The sequence below is a fragment of the Notothenia coriiceps genome, unplaced genomic scaffold (genome assembly GCF_000735185.1).
Source record: "Notothenia coriiceps isolate Sejong01 unplaced genomic scaffold, NC01 NC01_scaffold00011113, whole genome shotgun sequence".
Lineage (NCBI taxonomy): Eukaryota > Metazoa > Chordata > Actinopteri > Perciformes > Nototheniidae > Notothenia > Notothenia coriiceps.
Window position 1 is genome coordinate 7038 of NW_011343814.1, and position 19604 is coordinate 26641.

At 39.8% G+C, this 19604-nt stretch overlaps 1 protein-coding gene across 2 annotated transcripts; it reads left to right on the forward strand.

The window, feature by feature from the left end:
* The first annotated feature begins 3638 nt into the window (after positions 1-3638).
* LOC104946452 (SH3 domain-containing protein 19-like) lies at positions 3639-18252 on the forward strand. Of its 2 annotated transcripts, none has more exons than XM_010772287.1 (16): positions 3639-3934; positions 4520-4560; positions 5234-5324; positions 7197-7332; positions 7447-7639; positions 8629-9732; positions 11659-11730; positions 13255-13459; positions 13780-14026; positions 14141-14332; positions 14627-14685; positions 14796-15019; positions 15460-15497; positions 15677-15851; positions 16034-16122; positions 16416-18252. In XM_010772287.1, exons 1-16 carry the CDS (start codon positions 3816-3818, stop codon positions 16521-16523), a joined length of 3093 nt encoding a protein of 1030 aa, XP_010770589.1. In that variant the 5' UTR covers positions 3639-3815; the 3' UTR covers positions 16524-18252. The 2 variants fall into 2 exon arrangements, with proteins under 2 accessions (XP_010770589.1, XP_010770588.1); XM_010772286.1 differs by having other exon boundaries at positions 3640-3934; positions 15457-15497.
* Positions 18253-19604: the final 1352 nt, after the last annotated feature.

The following is a 19604-nucleotide window of genomic DNA, read 5'->3' on the forward strand; positions in this document are numbered from 1 at the left end:
CATCAGATCATCTTTAAAAATATGACATCCAATAGTCTTTGATTGAAACCATTTGGAAGCCCCGCTTTAATGAAACCTCACATGGGAAAGTATTTAGTTTTTGTGCAGCGCTCCAGCTCTGTGGTTCATGACTTAACTGCAATCTGTGATTAATTTCTCTGGCCTCTCAATGTGTTCGCCCCTCCCTTTTAGAGTTGGGAAATGCAGTTTAATCAAAAGGTCATGTTCAATTTCAGCTTTGTTGTTATTTAAATATTTACATTTTTACGAGACAACAGAAAAGATGTTCTCAGGTTTAAAGGAAGGAGAAAGATGTTCTGGCTCGTCGACATTTTGAATGAATTATACAGCTTTTAATTTCTTATTATAACAGTACCTTTTTATAGTATTTATTCACTCCTTATATTTTATATATGTTTTTGGACTTTTCCACTTCTTGGTTTTTATCTGTTTTTGTATGAACTCTTTCTGTTCCAAAACGGACACACACAAACTTACATTTCTCAAAAAAATAGTATTTATGTTTTAAATAGTCAAAAGTGTTTCATTGACAGCACAAGCAGAGAATGATTAGCCTTGACATGAAGAGGTGTTTGGTGCTAAAACAATAAGGTTAGAATATGTAATGATTCTTAATTAAGTTATTTATTTAAGTAAAAACACACTCTTTTTGCTCCGTTTTTGGTCCCTTACTACATCCATAAACGTCTCTTTAGCTGCTAAATGTCTAATTTCTTCATCTTTCTCCAGCTTTGTTCTTGTAAACTGCGTGAAATGAGTCTAAACAGTTAAGTTAAGAAGAGTTGAAAGATGTTTAAACCCTTTTTGAGTTGTGTTCTTTACCAAAAAGGGCAAAAACAAACTTACATTTACAAGCCCGAGCGGTGTACCTGTCCACCTGATACATGCTTAACTCCAATATTCACGCTCTTTTTGCTCCGTTTCAGTCCCTTCCTACATCCATAAACGTCTCTTTAGCTGCTAAATGTCCAATTTCATCATCTTTGTACAGCTTTGTTCTTGTAACCATCTGGAAACCAGTCTAAAAAGTCAAGTGAAGAGGAGTTGAAAGATGTTTAAACCCTTTTTGAGTTGATAGCCGCGTACTCTTTGGACCCATTATTCATATAAAGTGCTGAAAAAGAAACCCAACCGATGACGTTGAGCGTTAAATGAAAATCTGCTGCGCTGTGCATTTGCATGTTTGAACGCTGCTCCAGCCTGCAGCAGAGCAAACATCTGGAAGTGTTAAAAAACTCCTGATGACTGCAGCAGAATCCCTCAGCAGCCAATCACAGCGCCACTTCCTGGGTGCTCTCGGCCAATAGGGAGGCTGGGACGGAACACAGGAGGTCCAGTCAGAGTTTATAGAGACGGAGAGAGACTGGAGGCAGAGAAGAAGGAATCAGAAAAGAGGGTTTTTTTTGCGTTTTTTAACAGAAAGACGTGTTATTTTACAAAACCGTTAGTATTTTGTTTCTCTGGAGACTACAGGACGTAAAGCCGACCTGATTATCACTAAAAGAAAGGAGGTAGGAGATGATTAAATGCACACGGATGCAGAAAGACAGCTTAAACTATTTACTTATCCATCTATTTTCTCACTATGAGGCGAGGTTGAAGACATAGTAATTTACCTTTGACTTTTTGATTGTCGCTTCTTAACGATACTGTTAAACTACACTTCCCAGAAGTCACCTGTGATTCAGTGCCAACATGGACAGTGGCATCTTTCTCTCCTAGGATTATTTTTGGATTGTAGGTGGCGCTATTTTGCACCACGACTCTTACTGTAAATTAGGAACAAACTGGAAACACAGGACGCATCACTTCCTTTCCGCAGAGGACTGTTTTCAATTAAAACGACAAACAACTGAAGGGACACGTTGCTTACAAACCTTCCTTCAAACAACAATTCAAAGACAAATTCTCATTTTATTATGTGTATTATGTCATTTAAATTGTAAACTATATAGATTTGACTTATGTTTCCTTTACTTACTTATAATAATAATACATTTAATTTGTATAGTGCTTTTCCTGGTGCTCAAAGCGCTTTATTTATTTTTTATTTATTTATTATGTCTTGCTTTTATTTGTACTGGTGCCTCTTGTTGTTGCACTATCCCCTATTTTATTCTGATTTAATAAGTATTTGATCTGTGTAACCATCTCTTGTGCATAGCACAGAAAATATATTAAATGTAGTTGGAAAACAAGATGGATGTGATCAAAATACAAGTGAAAAAGCCAGAAAATAGCATTTATGCCCATTTTTAAGTCCATAAAGCATTTTGAAACTAAAAAAAACGCACATTAAAAAAAGAATGTTCAGGCCTTTTATTAACAATCTCTTTCTGTTCCCAGGTCGACGTAAGCCAGAGCATCGTCTCAGGTAAGTTTTTCAACTTTTCTCCTCGCCTCTGACTCACCTGGCACTCAATGTTTAATTTGACGCACATGGACTGAGCGAGGTTGAGCCAGCGAGATGCGTTTGATGTTGAAACTCCTCGTGATTCAGAAAGAAGCAAGTTACAGACGGATAAATCAGCTGTTCTGTTAGAGTTTAAACATGTGAAAGAACACAAAGTAGGTGGACTTGTTCTGCTCTTAAAGCCCAGCAGCTTGGGACTATTTTCTGCCGGATCTACTTTCCTCCCGTCTGACACACTCCTGAAAGGTGTGTGTGTGTGTGTGTGTGTGTGTGTGTGTGTGTGTGTGTGTGTGTGTGTGTGTGTGTGTGTGTGTGTGTGTGTGTGTGTGTGTGTGTGTGTGTGTGTGTGTGTGTGTGTGTGTGTGTGTGTGTGTGTGTGTGTGTGTGTCAAAAAAGTTAATGAACATTTTCTTAAAGCATTAGTTTATAATTCTTTAGTGAATAATTAACTCGGACTGGGCAATATATAAATAAAACATCTTTTAATCTTGTGAATGTTGTCTTTTCCTGGTTTTAAAGTTTGAATTACAGTAAAATAAGTGGTATATTCTGACTGATTTAGCTGCTAAAACCACATTGAGGGGGGGTTAAGCCTTTGCAGACCATTGAGATGCACACAAACCTATATAACAAACTACAGGAGAGGGAAAACACCAAAAAAGCACAATTGGACCTCTTTAATGTGAGGTTTAAAGGGAAATAATCATGTTTATATTCATTGTGTGCGTGCATAAAATCAACAAATGGTGTCAATTTTCCTCATGAAACTTCAAATAAAATATATTTAACATCCAGCAAGCCGTCTACTTTCACATTGGCTTGTTTGAATAACACTTTCTGCGTGCTTCTGCACATTACAAACAAAGTAGCGGTTAATATAACAATGTAATGTAAAAATAAACTGGGTAAAAGACTGCTTTACTCATGGTAACAGAATCAGAAACCCTTCCTTTCTTTAGGCATCTTCTCATATTCTATTTCTGTCACTTTCTGTTTGAAACCCTTCAAGAAAAGCTTGTTCAAAAGACAACAAGCCTTTTATTCCTGCTGCCTTTTGTAGCTGTAATCTGACACACACTCCCTAAAAGTGATGTCATGGGGGGGAAAGGGAAAGGGCTCAAACATCTGCTAAACAACAACAAAAAACTACCTCAGCAAAAAGGAAAAGTAGAAAGTCAAAAACATAGAAACTACAGCATCAAAAATGACCAACAAGTTTGAACTAGATCTGTTTTTCAAATGTTTACTTCCAACCCTTTTCCTGTGGACGGCCTGAAATGGAAAAAGGGGGATGAAAGGTTTCCATTGCTGTTTAAAGTAAAGCAGTGAGTTTCTGTGTGTGTGTGTGTGTGTGTGAGGGGTGAGTCATGTGTGTGTGTTCATGGTTAACAGCTCTGTAGGAGAAAGGAAGGGTAAAAGAGAGTCAGAGACAAAGAAAAGAGACAGAGACGATTTAAAAGACAGAAAGTCAAACCCGTCTGACCTCCTTCTGTCTCCTGGGTGAGTCTCTTGATTCCTATCCTGCCTAGCAACTGCTGAACACGTTAGGGTAGTAGACGGCTGTGAATTTCAGGGCAGTTTTCCAAAGAAACTCTCTCTGAGGATTCAGCTAAAGATGCTAACAACAGATGCTATTGCATGTAGCAAGCGATAAAAAAGAGTTAAACCATTCATAATACATCTTACAAAAAGGCCATGAGATGTGCTTATCTTCGAACAGTTAATTCAAAGCTTGGTATTCTCTTCATTAGCCCACTATATATTTGTCTTAAGAAGTCAAAAGCCTTCTGGACGTGTGATTGTCTCTTTGGTCTCAACATGAACGTTTTTGTTATCAGATTATATATAAAGGTATTAAGGTTGCTTCTGTACCACTCTATTAATATATATCTGTGATGATACTGAGTGTGTCTCCTCTGGGATGGAAAAGGATGTTCAAAGCAGTTGTTTGTGGAAAGGATCGGTCCTTTTTCCAAGAGAGCTAGAAATAAACATATTGGGTTTTCATGAAACTGCAGTCGGGTCGGCTGAGGTTAAACAACGTGACTCATGTTTTCCTCTCTTTCTCTTTTGCTTTCTCTGCAGTCAGGGTCCTCTGTCGTCCATCAGAGCGGCCATCAAGAGAAGTGAGTATATGCGTTTTGAGTTTCTCATCTTGTTCTTTATCTTGTTCTTCTTTGTGTGCTTTAGTGCAAATAGGCTCCATTTAAACACAAAGAGAAACCATGTCGCTGCAAATCACACTGTCATCACGGTGCAGATTATTTTAGGGGTTTACAAGTACATAAAGACAATCTGGGAAACTAAACGGAAACTATGATGGCATCGGGGTTCAAACGGGGACGCTGCGCCCTCTTACTCAAACAAAAAATGCCGATTTCCCCCCCGTAAAGTGATTCCAGAAAACAATATTTCTGTTCCTCAAAAAACTATATAATGACTCCAGAAGTCTGAGTATCAAACAGAGCGTCAGACGGCGGAGACAGCTTTGTTTTTACGGAGCTCCGACATCACGTTGTCGCTTACGTCCGCGCCGCCATCTTGTATCTCGAGAGAATTTATACATCTTATAAACAAGATCAGCGCCTCAGTACTCAGACTATATCTTTCTATTAAAAGTAATGATGAGCGTCATACTCTTTCTGTACCAAATGTCAAATATTACAAGATCCTGCACTGAGGAAACACAGGAAGAAATCTGATAGCAGCTCTTTTTAACTTATTAAAGGCTTTATCTGTAAGTATTTGTTTGTTAGTATTGTTATATTTTATATGAACTGTTTCCTGTGTGTCTCTCAGCCTCCAGGACGACGTCTCTCTCTGAGTCGCCCAGAGAGAGAGAGAGGGAGAGAGACAGAGACAGAGAGAGAGACAGAGAGAGAGACAGGAGGTGAGAAACACACACACACACACACACACACACACACACACACACACACACACACACACACACACACACACACACACACACACACACTGAAGCTAAACCAGTGTGCAAAGTGTGTTGTCCATATGGGAGCATTTCATAATGAGATTACTGTTTGATTTTGTATCTTTGCTTTTTAAATATAGCACAGATATCTTGTTGTCTCCTCTGTCGTACTGTTTTATGTTGATGCTCTTTAAGTTATTTGTCATGTCAGGAAAACGGGATATTTTAGTAAACAAGCAAGCGTGATGTTTGGTGTTTACAGTCCATATCTTCATGTGAGGAGTTTTAATGGATTCAATATCAACCTCCTCCTCCTGCTGGAATTGGAAGCTTTTATAAGCTTATTTTTAAATAGTTTTACAAAGTCTGAACTAAATTCCCTTTTCATAAACTACCCTTGTGCATCACTCAGGGCAGAGTTGGGCTTTTTGTTTGTAATCGTTTCATCATTTTAGCTGCATCAGATCCTGTAATAAAGTGTGCCTTAGGGGTACAACAACTAATCGACTTAATCGATGACCAAATGAGTTGCCAACTAATTCGGTCGATTCGTTGGTGATGTCATCACGTGTGTTTTACGCGCCGTTAAGCTCCAACGTTATTGGTATTTTTATTGGTACTGGAGACATTTAAAAAATATATGTCAAATGTATTATTGCAACAAAAACATTATATCGCAGTCTTAGTTTCACCAACTCCGTTTCTAACATGCAAAAAGACAAACAAATGTGTCTATGGTGTATTTTCGATCTTTCCAATCCAGACGAGAGATCTCTCCCCCGTGTGTGTGCCAGGGGGCGGGGCAGTTTACACACACGCGTGGCTGCTACATGCATGCAACACACGCGCGGCTGCTACATGCATGCAACACACGCGCGGCTGCTACATGCATGCAACACACACACGGCTGCTACATGCATGCATGCATGCAACACACGCGCGGCTGCTACATGCATGCATGCAACACACACGTGGCTGCTACATGCATGCAACACACACGCGGCTGCTACATGCATGCAACACACACGCGGCTGCTACATGCATGCAACACACACACGCGGCTGCTACATGCATGCAACACACACACGCGGCTGCTACATGCATGCAACACACACGCTCTGCTACATACATGCATTTTTGAATCAAGTATTCATCTTTATTGTCTTCGTTGTTAGTTTCCACATGCCTAAAACAACCTCAAGCTAAATCTAAAAGTTGATGGCTAAATAAGAGCGTTTGAGAAATTGTGCAAGGCATAATAGTCAATTAATCGATAGATTAATCGATTATCAAATTAGTCGTTTGTTGCTGACCTAGTGTGCAGGCAAATAACATAAAGTACAAAAACATTGGGCAAAGAAAAATGTGATTTTCCTGGTTTCCTGCACAAAGAAATCCCAATGCATCAAAAATAAAATGTTGATTCTCATTGACTTATATGTCTGGTTACAAATATCCCTTTTTGCATTAAAGTATACAGAAAATAATACTTTTTGGTGGTTTTAATCGAACATCTAAAGGATTAAAAGTCAGAAAACTGGAAAATATCTACTAGTTATGTTTAGGAATGATGAAATGTGTCATTTCATGGATTTCTCAGTCGCTTTTATTGTCACTTCTAGTTATGCCAAAGAAAATCTGACGTCACAGGCTCTTCCAACAGTGCAACACAATAAAACAAATAAAATAGTGGAAATAAATAAAATAGAATATAAATATGTTGTAGCTCGGCGTGAATTTAAACTGACAGTGACACATATATAATTAAATTACACTCACCATATATTTCTCTGTTGCTGACTTCCTGTTGTTGTTGGTGCTTGTTTCTAGACGCCCGGAGATCACCATCCTGTGTGCGGAGCCGCTTTCCTCCACTTCCTGGTTCCCGGGGGCCTCTGCAGGATTCCCCCCGCCCCCCCCTCCTGCCGCTCAGATCTGGGGTCCCACCATCCCTCCGTCCATTCAGGTGAGTCTGTGATCTGGAAGTAAACAAAGGAGGCGTTTCAGACAGAGATTATTGCCTTTGCAGACCATTCACATGCACTACAACCTATTGAACACATGCATTTCTCCTCCTCAGCCTCCTCCATCCTATGAGGAGGTGATCAGGGAGAAGACACAGGAGCAGACTCTTCCTCTTCCTCGTCTTCCCTCCAGCTCTTCATCATCATCATTATCATCATTGTCATCATTGTCATCATTATCATCACGTCTAGCTTCTACAATAACCATCGCCACGCAGACTGACCCAGGATCTGCCCCCGACCCCCAGGGTGAGAGGAAGCTCAATTATTTTCTAGTAAACATGTACAAGTTCATTTAACACTTTTAAGAGATCAAGAAGAAAGATTGTCACTTATTACTAGTAATAGCTACGGGCTTTTTTTTTCACGAAACTGTCTCAGGGACTCTTAACATTGAACAAACTATGAATGTGTCATACCCACCTAACGGGAAGAAACTCAGCTAACTGATGATATTAACCATTTGTACCGAAACAAAATACAAGTCTCACAAGAAGCGTGTAAATGAGCCCTGAGCAAAAAATTGTTGACGCACTTAGCACAGCACTCACGGTATAAATAATGTATTACTTATCGTAACTGCACATACGAGATATCAGATTAAAGCTGATATTCCACAGATTCTATAGGTATAAGTATCATCACTGTGTGATCAAAACTCACCGCAGCGAAAGCCAGCAAAGACGACACACAACTTATTATATGTTGTACTTTGGATTCCTAAAGCTTTTAGTCTCCGATCCCATCATCCAAGGGTGGTTTTCTTTAAGTAATGTTTTCTTTTGGACGGACACTATAATTTACATTTCGTTACTATGTTCAATCTGAATTTGCTTATATATATAAATAAATAAAAGCATCTATATTGATTCTGACTCTTCTACATCCAACTCACAGGTTTATCATTGCTTTGAGAAAAAAGATTATTACTTTTTTTAGAAGTGTAGTTATGATCATCTGTTCTGGGAATGTCATTTTCGAGACCTGAAAAATCAGTTAGGAAAACAACACATAACATCAATCACCCTCAGAATTGTAATACAAATAGTAATTATAAATATATTCTTGTAGATTTAACTGTATCTCATTTGATGTGTATGCCAGTTTCTGAAAATGCAAATAAGATAAGATAGGACTTTATTTATCCCAAAGGAAATTGTTGTGCCAGAGTTACAAAAACACAACAGCGTAATAATAAAACTGTACACTAACAATTATAAATAATAATGTGTCTACAGTGAGACGACCAGTAAGACCACAACGACCGCCTTTCCCCAGCCCTCCCAAGCAGTCTCACATTGATGACATCACCATCCCAACCAGCCAATCAGCACTCAGCGTGGCACCAAACACACACCTTCCCTCCACTTTTGATTCTCAAACGGACCAATGGGATCGGCCCGTTGAAGTAGAAGCTCCTCCTCCTTCCACTTCTTCTTCTTCTCGCGTCCCATTGGAGCTTCCTAAGCCCCGCCCCCGCTCCAGGCTCAGCGCTCCTCCTCCAATCAGCAGTGAGGTCAGAGTTCAGACTCTGGTGAAGCTACGAGACGACGGCGCAGCTACACTAGCTGGTCGCACAGGAAGTGACCCGGCTAAACAGGAAGTGAGTCAAGGGAAATACCTTCAGGAGCTTCTCGAGGCGTTCAGCGCTGACGATTGGGGTTTCCCTGATCGCCGTAGCGACAGCGGCAGCCAATCGGAGAGCGAGGAGGAAAAGGGAGAAGACGACATGGCGGCGTTAAAAGCGAGGATACAAGCCTTTGAGCAGCAACAACAGGTGGCTGATGGGAGCTGTGGAGATTTTCCCGCCACAAAAAGACCCGAAACCCGACCTGAACCCAAACCACGTCCTCGTCTCGAAAAAAACAAATCCGCACCCCCTACTGTCGCCCCGAAACCCAAAAATGTTGCACAAGCTGCCAAACCGTCCTGCAAGCGATTCTGGGAGGAGGGTGCCGAGACAGATGTAACCCCTGAACCTGATTCCTGTGTCCTGAAATCTGAACCTGTTGTGGTTCCTGTGAAAAACACGGAGAAACCTTCCATTTCCCCAAAACCTCAGACCACTACGGACCCCCCTCCACCTTCTGCTGGTCCTGTTCCCGCCCCTAGACCTCCTCCTCACCCCAAACTCACCCCTTCGGTCAGTGAGACTCAAGCTAAACCTCCACCCAGACCTCCAGTTGCCCCCAGGGCCAGCGTCGGAGCTCCTGCCCAGGAAAAGAGCTCCTCGGCTGGGCAAAGAACCCCGACTTTACCCCCCAGACCCTTTGTGGAGCTCAGCAGTGGATCTCACTCTGAGACAGGAAGTGAGAAGACGCAGAACGCTGCGAAACAAACTGGTAAGGGTTATTAACTTCAAAGTCAACTTTATTGTCAATCTTTACGTTTGTGTGTACGGACAGAGAGATCGAAATACCGTTTTCCACCATCCCCAATACAAAAAATACAAATATATATAAAAATATGTATAAAAAGATGAATATATACACATTTATACATGTGCAAACATTAAGTCATAAATAAAAGCACAACAATCAATATATACAAAATAACAGTCACTTATAATAATAATAATAATAATAATAATAATACAGCGATTTTTATAGCGCTGTTTAAGCGTGCCGTGCAAACCCGGCCCGTTTTTGGTTGCGTTTCCACTAGTCGTAGTTCCGGCTAACGAGTACCGTTTCACAGTTTTTCTGGCTCTCCAAAATCGTGGTTCTTTCCGGGCCAACAACCGGGCTGAGTATGCTAAACTAGAGAGAGAATCGCTGGCTAGAGGGCTACAACTACAACTAAATGAACATATTTGACAGTGATTTAATTTTAATACACGTTTCAAAATGATACCGAAGTAACAACATACTGATACCGGTTAGTAAAAACCATGAATTAATGCTTTGACAAGTCTGCAGACAGACGGCAGGCGGAACACCTTTTTAAAATGCGTGTTTTATAAATGGAGATCGGCTAAGCTAACGTTGTATATGCTCCGACCGTCCACACTCACAACAACGGCCTACAGACATAAATAAAGCAGCGACTGTATTCGCCATGACACAGACAGTCTGTGGTTTGTACTTGTTTGACTTCTGTCAAGTTTCTGAACAGATATGAGGAGCTGTGAGCTCTGAGGGCTAACAGCTAACAGCTGATGTTGGTTTTGTGGTTCTCATTGAAGATGACGTCACGGCTCCGCCTACACTGCGTTACTATAGTTACTGCCCCAGCTACTAAACTGTAATGGAAACGCAGCATGAAGTGAGCCTGGCCTACCAAGGCCTAACTATACCGTACTAAGCCGTGCGAGGCCCTGCAGTGGAAATGAACCATAAGAGGGAGGGAAACAAAAGCATAAGTCACGTAGCTAGCTGCTCTCAAAAACAGACCCTCCAACCGAGAGAGCGAGCGAGCACGACTCTGGCTGGAGCCTGTGGCCGTTTCTCAATGTCGAATATACCTGCTGCAGAGCCACTATTTCAAGTATACCACGTCATCGAGTGGCGCCGAATGCTGGGCATTTAAAATGCATATAAACAGTCCTTCGGTGCCACTCGATGACGTAGTATACTTGAAATAGTGGCTCTGCAGCAGCTCTACTCCACATTGAGATACGGCCTCTCACTCTTCAGTTACCGGCGGCCAGGTGCCATCAGTCAGTGCTGATAGGGAGGAAGGGAGAATCCTTAAAGGGACATACACATAACAGGGACAGCAGGGACACGGGGGTCGTCACAGCGGGTCATTTTACAAATATTTACTCGAGGCAGGGGGAAACGTGCTGCTTATCTCCCAGATAATAAAGATAAGCTCTCTGTTTGGTTTGGAGTCATTGACTGAACTTCAGACTTGCTCACAGCTGATAAGCCGGATTAGTTTGATGGATTTCTCAATGGGAGGCTTTGTAGTTCCTTTACCAGCTACTGATATCAAACTGACACTCAGATCAGATTTCATCAGGTTTAATAGGCTAGAAGTAACATGTGGAAAATAAAAACTGTTTTAATGTATAAGCGTGTGGTTCTATAACAGTGGGGAACATATTTTATATTATATTATTCTATTTAAATGTGTTTATTTAGCAAGATGCAACAATAATCAATTGTAGGTCAAAATTACAGGAAAAAAAAAGTTTAAAAAAAAAGTCTTTTTTAATAATTAGTGCTGTAAAGGTTGAAAATCTAATAAAAAAAAATGCAAATAGTAGTAAGTAGTAGTCTAAAAAAAATGATAATCTTAATTTCTTCTGAATTTTGTTGTTTTAGTGAAAGTACGAAGTCTCCGTCCAGACATCCCGACCAAACCAGCAGCTCTGACCGCACCACGCAGAGCCAGCGGTAAGTGTGTGAGTGTGTGTGTGTGAGAGAGAGGGAACACTAGCTCCATGTAGCTTTAGTACAATTAAGTGTTTGAGAGCTCAGTGACACACATCGTGCTCATGTTGTTGCAGAAAATATGCAAACATATGGAGGGATTTTTTGTGTGTGTGTCACAAAGAGAGAGAGGGGGGGGTTATATTAGTCACTCCAGACCATGTGAAAGAAAAATGCAGTGATTGTGCCAGAAGAAAAAAGGCTCCACTGTTGTTGTGTGCTCTCAGCTGTTGCTTAATGTGTGTGTTTGTGTGTTCAGCCTAGCCATGTGATTGGTCGACTTCTTCCGAGAGAATTCCCATTATGCAACTATCCAGGCTTATTTTGGCTGCTTTATGAACATGTGGGATCCAGGGAGCTTGTTCAGTTGTTTTTTCAATTTGATTTATGTTCTTCACAGCTCTTGGTTGTGAAAGAGTTTACAAAATCAGCCAAAGAAGAAAGAAAATCTGCAGGCTGTGTGCAATAGTTACTCTGCTGTACCCTTAATGTTTTTAAGCTGGGTAACTTTAAGTACATCTGACTTGTACATGTTGACACCAACAAAGAAAAAGAGACGATAACTACATATCAGAATCAAGTGTATTGCCAGGTACATTTACACATACGATGAATTTGCTTTGGTGTCTGGTGGTGCGAACATAAACAACAGCAAAGTAGGTAAACAAAGAAATGTATAAGGATAATAAAATATAAGTATTTTTAAGAAACAATTTAGCATTAAAAAAAGATGCAAAAGACCAGTATTTACACCAAATGTAAATGTAACAAATAACCATAACAGCTAAAAAACAAAAACCCTTAGGGCAATGAGTGGATAAGATAAGATAAGAAGTATTGATCCCAATTTGGGAAATGTTTGCGTTGCAGCAGCATCAAAAGACATGGCATTGTACAATAGAGAAACGAATAGACTAGAAATAAACAATCCAAAATGTAAACATCTCAAATAGAAATAAAATAGCATTTAAAAGTAAAAAATGTACATGTGGAAATACAAATGTACAGTAACGGCTAACTACAGTGTATTATATTTTTAAGTGGACTATATGAAATGTGCCTTTCTGTCTTTGACAAGTGTAGCTCCGTCTAATCCAAACATTTATATATCCACATAGGCTTGACTCCAACACAAATACGTCTCAGGTAAGTTTGGTTGACCCCTTACTTAAACAAAAGGTATCGGAACAAAACACATATTTTCTAAGTTCAAAAAACGATATTGCTCCTTGATTCTTTTCTCCTTCTCATTGCCAGCAACTGCGGTCGGCTACCACGTCAATTTTACAACAGCTGGTTTAAATAAATGATATAATGATACTAATAACAAAGAAACTCAATGTTCAAATATATCTACAGTATACACACACATAATATATCAAATTATACATTTTAACATATGGCTTCTACAGTTAGTATCTCTCTTTAGCTTCTGATATGAACACTAAGAACTAACAATATATTCTGGGATCTGCTCTCCACCTCTAGCTCCAAATCTGGCCCCGAGACCCTCAGCTGCTTCTCTGGCCCCCAAACCTTCAGGACCTTCGCCGGTTCCAACTCCGGCTATAAAACCTCCAACTCCCGCTATAAAACCTCCAAATCCCGCTCCCGCTCTAAGGAAAGGCCCCGTGATCCAAAGCAAACCAGAAACCAGCGTTAACGCAACGTCTGACCCCCCTCGTCCTCCACGGTAAGAAGCACATTTGTGATCAACAGTCAAACTGAACTCCACGGTACAGATAGAAGTTAAATGAAATGAGTTTTCTTTATATTGTTTATTTAAGATTCGATAAGAAGTACTTTATTGATCCCAAATTGGGTTATGTTTGCGTTGCAGCAGCATAAAAAAACATGGCATTGTACAATCAAAATGAAAAGAAATAGAAAAAAAATCTCAATAGAAAATACAATGGCATTAAAGAAAGTAGAAAATATACATGTTGAATTACAAATGTACAGTAACAAGAGAAGCTATGGAGCATAATAATAATTCTCACTCTTTCCCGCCAGCCCTTCTGGTGTGAAGCTCCTCCCCCTTCGTCCTCCACCAATCAAATCCACCCCCGGGCGTCCGCCGCCTCCAGCCGCCAGCTCCTCGGCCAATCAGACTCCTCCTGCGTCCAAAACTAGTCCCGCCCCCTCTGTTTCCACTGCCAACCAGTCAACCAATCAGGTGCCGCCTCAACGAGCGTCAAAGAGAGGACCGCCTCTTCCCCCCCGCCCTAAACCTGGACACCCTCTATACAACAGCTACGAGGTACACACACACACACACACACACACACACACACACACACACACACACACACACACACACACACACACACACACACACCATCATAGATATTCGTTATAACGTCTTCATTTTCAGAAACAAGAAGTGCTGATCGTCCTGGACGACCCGAGCCCCTCAGAGGACCTATCAGATGAGGGCAAGAGTCAAACCGTCGTCATCGACCAATCACAGAGTCTCCTGGACCTGGACAGCCAACCAGAGCCTGCGCCGGATCAGGAGAGCCAATCAAAATCCGACCTGGAGGGCCTCAGCCTTTCAGACTCACAGGTACAGGAAGACACTTTTTATAAAGCCTTTTTCATTATGTTTTTTTTGCCTTTTTTAAATATATAGTGATTACATTTACCTCAAAAAGCTGGTTTGATAATAAATAAAATCGTATTAATGTGGTGTAAGTATAAAATAGCATTGAATAGAGATACATGTACAAAACAAGTTGTTTAAAAATGTATATACTACTTGAATGCATGTACTTTCCAACACTAATTAGCAATAATATAGAAAGATAATTTGTGTTTTTCACAATTATTTTACAAGACTTGATTTTCCTTTGTCCGATAGTCCATTCTTCCTGTGGAGTCTTCGGAGCAGAAAGAACAACTCAACCCTCCTCCTGTCAGGTAACACACAATATTGAAACACTACTATATCATAAGTAAAGGAAACTACTAATTTATAACTAAATATGAACTATTTGTATCTAATTTTGTATATTCCTCTGTCTGTGCAGCGGTCCTCGGTGCGTCGCCCTGTTTGATTATGAGGGAGAGGAGGAGGACGAGCTCACCTTCTCTCAGGGTGATGTCATCGCCCTCTTGGAGCTGATTGGTCAGGACTGGGGGCGGGGCCAGATCCACGGACGAATCGGAATCTTCCCAATGAACTTCGCCGAAGTGTTGGAGCCTCCAGAGGAGAAACCGACAACAACAGAGAGCACTGTAACAGGAAGTACTGGTGAGCCTTTATAGCCCAACATTAGCCCCCTTTAGCTTAGCGGTGGTGACGTGAAGTCATGTGACCATGCTGTAGTTCCTTTACAGCGCAACATTAGCCCCCTTTAGCTTAGCGGTGGTGACGTGAAGTCATGTGACCATGCTGTAGTTCCTTTATAGCCCAACATTAGCCACCTTTAGCTTAGCGGTGGTGACGTGAAGTCATGTGACCGTGCTGTAGTTCCTTTATAGCCCAACATTAGCTTTAATGTGTTAATATGTGGAGATTATCTTGCTGAACTAAACTTATAAGTATCATAAATGTTTGAATAGAGATTATTTTCTGCTATATTTTTAGAGTCCAACACAGAAATACGTCATCACTGCACCACCATATATATTTCATGGTTAAAAATCTCTGTAAATAGTAGTTTTATTTATTATTTACTGTGTCCTCAGCAGCACCAGAGACCTCCCTGGATCCAGACTCTCAGACTGCAGTAAGAACGATCCCTTGTGTTCAAAAGTTGTTTTTATTTAGGATTAGTGATAATTTATGTTTTAAAATTACACATTATCACTCAATTTTTATTTTGTAATAAATAGATTTTATGTCAGATTTGCACATGTTTCCTGTCCAAATGTCACTAATAGATCCATTGTGTGTGTTTGTCTTTAGGTGGAGGAGTGGGTCGAGGCTCTGTTTGATTTCCCCGGTCAGACTGCAGAGGACCTGTCCTTCCAGCAGGGGGCGCTCATCCTGGTGATGGAGCACATTGATGCGGATTGGAGGAGAGGGAAGCTGGGGGGGAAGGAGGGGCTCTACCCTGCTGCCTTCACACAGCCCTGCAATGGTAACACACACACGTTCCCATCAATAGAATTAATATATGACTAAATTAATAGACAAATGAATACAAAATTAAATCTATCCAGTCTCCAGATCAGAGAATCAATTATAAATACTTCCTAATCACACACACGTTCCCATCAGTGGAAATAATATATTAAAATGTTGAATGCTTTCTGTTTCCAGCTCAGCCAATCACAGGCCAGCAGGCAGAGGTTAGAGGCGTGGCCAAGTTCGACTTCACAGCAGAGGGCGAGGGCGAGCTCTTGTTAAAGGTGTGTGTGTGTGTGTGTGTGTGTGTGTGTGTGTGTGTGTGTGTGTGTGTGTGTGTGTGTGTGTGTGTGTGTGTGTGTGTGTGTTCTCTGCTCAGAATAGATGCTGTTTTGTTTTTTGTATTATTTTAGGCGAATGAATCAGTTAAAAGACAACAATACATTTGGGTTTTGATTAAAATGTGTGTTGCCTTTAACAATAACTTAATTTCTTACCAAAATTAAAACAAAAACAGCCTCATATTTTTGTTTTGTTTACTAAATAATGTGCTCTCTTTGTGTCTCCCCCCCTGCAGGTGGGTGACGTCATAACGCAGGTGGAGTTTGTGGATGAGCAGTGGATTCTGGGAGATGTGGGCGGGAAGCGTGGGATTGTTCCTAAAAACTACATTTCCCTTCTCTGATGAGGAAAAAGGGAAATCCTGAAAACAAGGAATACTTTTTTTTTTCTTTAATTTTTTTGAGGGCTGAAAACGTATGGAGTTATGTTCCAGTGTTTCAACATTTTCCCAAAACTTTTCAGGCGGTTTTTAATTTTAAAAAAGCCGCCTGTTCAGTTTGTATTGGCATTTTTGGGAAAGTGGATATCGTCACGTTAACAGGATGGACCTTTGCCGCCAGAGTAAATCTGATTTAACGCTTTGTGTTTTCAAATGTTTGACTCCGTGGACTATTTCCCACCTGGACTGGATTTGACTTGTTATTCCTCTCACTGACTTTTGTCCAATATTCCTGCAAAAAAAAAAACTTTTAAAGCTCCTACGGCCTCAAGCGCATCTCCCTGCATCCGTTTCAAAGCTTAAAATCGATATGCATATCGGGAATATGATCTCTGTCTGACTTCTGCTTCTAAGAACAGCCGTTAGATGACATTTCCTCCTTTGTATCTGCATCGAGAGACATTTTCAACCTGCAGTATTTAAACGGGAAAGTAGTAGAAAGACACTTTACTGTATTATCCAAATGGCTTATTTTAAACTATCTGAATGAAGTAAGAGATAAACAGTATTTTACAGACTTAATTAAAACCCTTGTTTGGTTCAGATCCACCTAAAAAAATCACACGTATTATTTTTATATATAATTGAGATGATGATTTAATTAAAAATAATTCCCTTTTTTATATCATGCGTCAAATCGTTGTTGCAATATCAGTCAAAATATTCACAATTTAGTTATTTTTGCCCAAATAGTGCAGCCTTACTGGAAGATGAATTAACTTGAACTAACTCAGTTTAAACTTGTATTTAAATATGCTCATCATGGGGCGGAGACGACGAGAAAACTGGATAAAAACTGAATAAAAATGTGTTAAGAAAGGAACCATGTGGAGCTTTACGAAGAGGTGAGTCAAATTGTAGGCAGGCAGCCATTTTGTTTTTGTTGTCCTCATGAAAGTTTTTACTCGTAGCGCTCGTTGCCACTTTAGTGAGGAAATAACGAGGAGTTTTATTTCATAACGGTTAGTACCTTTTAGTTATTTATAAATGTTTATTTTGTTGCACACGTTTCCACTGGTAGACTCTTGAAAGCTTTGTAACACTATCACATGCCTTAAATGCATTATAAAAATACCTATAATGTGTTATAATCTGCTTTTATCACTGTATAATATTAGTTATAAGCACTCTTAAATATTCATAGAGCTTTTTTGATCGTAACTATAAGGTCAGTTATCACAACACTTAATAATCACTGCGAGTATCATCGTTTAAATGCATTTTAATCACATATTGCATCAAAGCACTGTTTTTAATGCAATGTGTTTAGGTGAATTGGTCACTGGATGCTGTTATTAAGAAATGCTTGTGTGTTTTTGAAGGGATTTAAGGATCATTTTCACTCATATTTTGAATAAACACATTAAAATGCATTGTAAAAATATGAAATGTAACAATTACAATTCACAATGATCTCTGCAAAAAATGACCGGGAGTGACCGGTAATTATAACGTTATGATATTTGACCTTATATGTTATTATAAAATGCTTTAAAATGTGTAACACTAATGTGTGTGTTATTAAATGAGACACACACAAACTGAAATATTTAGGAATCGCTTTGTAAGAAACACTTTGTTCAACTAAAACATTCCAGCTTTTTATTACAAATAAAACTCAGACATTTCAATATTTTAATTTGTATTTTTATTCTTCGTTTTCTTTTTAATTGTTGCTCTGATATACACCTGAACATCAGCAGGAGAGGACTCTTTAAAGTAGAGACACTACATACTGATATACACCTGAACATCAGCAGGAGAGGACTCTTTAAAGTAGAGACACTACATACTGATATACACCTGAACATCAGCAGGAGAGGACTCTTTAAAGTAGAGACACTACATACTGATATACACCTGAACATCAGCAGGAGAGGACTCTTTAAAGCACAGATAGACCTAAATGTAAAGTTAATAGAGAAAGATTTTTTCCCGGCTTTGATTGATAGTTAGTTGCAGAACTAAAACTGTGAATTCATATTCCTTGAAAGAGATAACAGCATGTATTTAAAGTCCTAATAACATGCTGAAATGTATTCTTATAAACTACTTAAAGTCACACCTTCGTAAGTAAAATCTTTCTATGAACTCTCGAACAGCAGCTTCATCATCTCCCTCCTCTGTCTCCTCATAAATGCTTAACCTTTGTTGCATGTGGAGAGGCTGTTTGTTTGTTTGTTCCGGAGCAAACGGGGGGTTTCCTGCCCCCCTGAGAGATTCAATCACCTCTGACCCCGTCTGCAGGGACAGAAATATCCTACAGCCCTGAACGCCCCACAGGCAGGAAGACAGGTCAGAGGGAGAGGAGAAAGACAGACAGTCAGCAGGTTTAAGGCGTCTGCAGAAAAAACGCCCAAAATTGAGCAACTTAATTGAGTCATCTTTCCTGAGAGGTGGTAATCTTCTCTCTGCGCCAACAACTTTAAACAAACAATATGATAACCATAGATGCCATAATCATTATTCTACGAGTTGTTTAGTCAGTAAAATGTCATCAAATTGTGATAAATGCAGACTCAGGCTTTAAAAATTCAAGGTATAACATCTTCAAATGCATTTTTTGAAAGACCTTAACTGAAAAATAATGGGACAAACTGATAACAAACAGAGAAAATAAGAAACTCTGTACATTCGAGAAACTGGAAGTGATGAATGTCTGACATTTTTGCTTGACAAGTGACTGTAAATCATAAATCGAATGACAAAATAGTTCATGTCCATGGGCAAATCCATTACTTATCTGATGAAATCCATAAAATGTCAGAAAAAAAGTAAAAAAATGTCCGTCCGTCCCCGGTTTCTCAAATTTCAAGATGAGGTACTTAAATCGCTTGTTTTGTCAGTCAAAACCCCCAAATAATCACTTTAATACGATTTCAAATGTATTAAAGCAGCAAATATCCAAGTTTTAGTGGCTGAAAACTGCAATTATTGACACTTTTGCTTGAAAACTTACTTCAAAGATTAATTAATTACACTAGT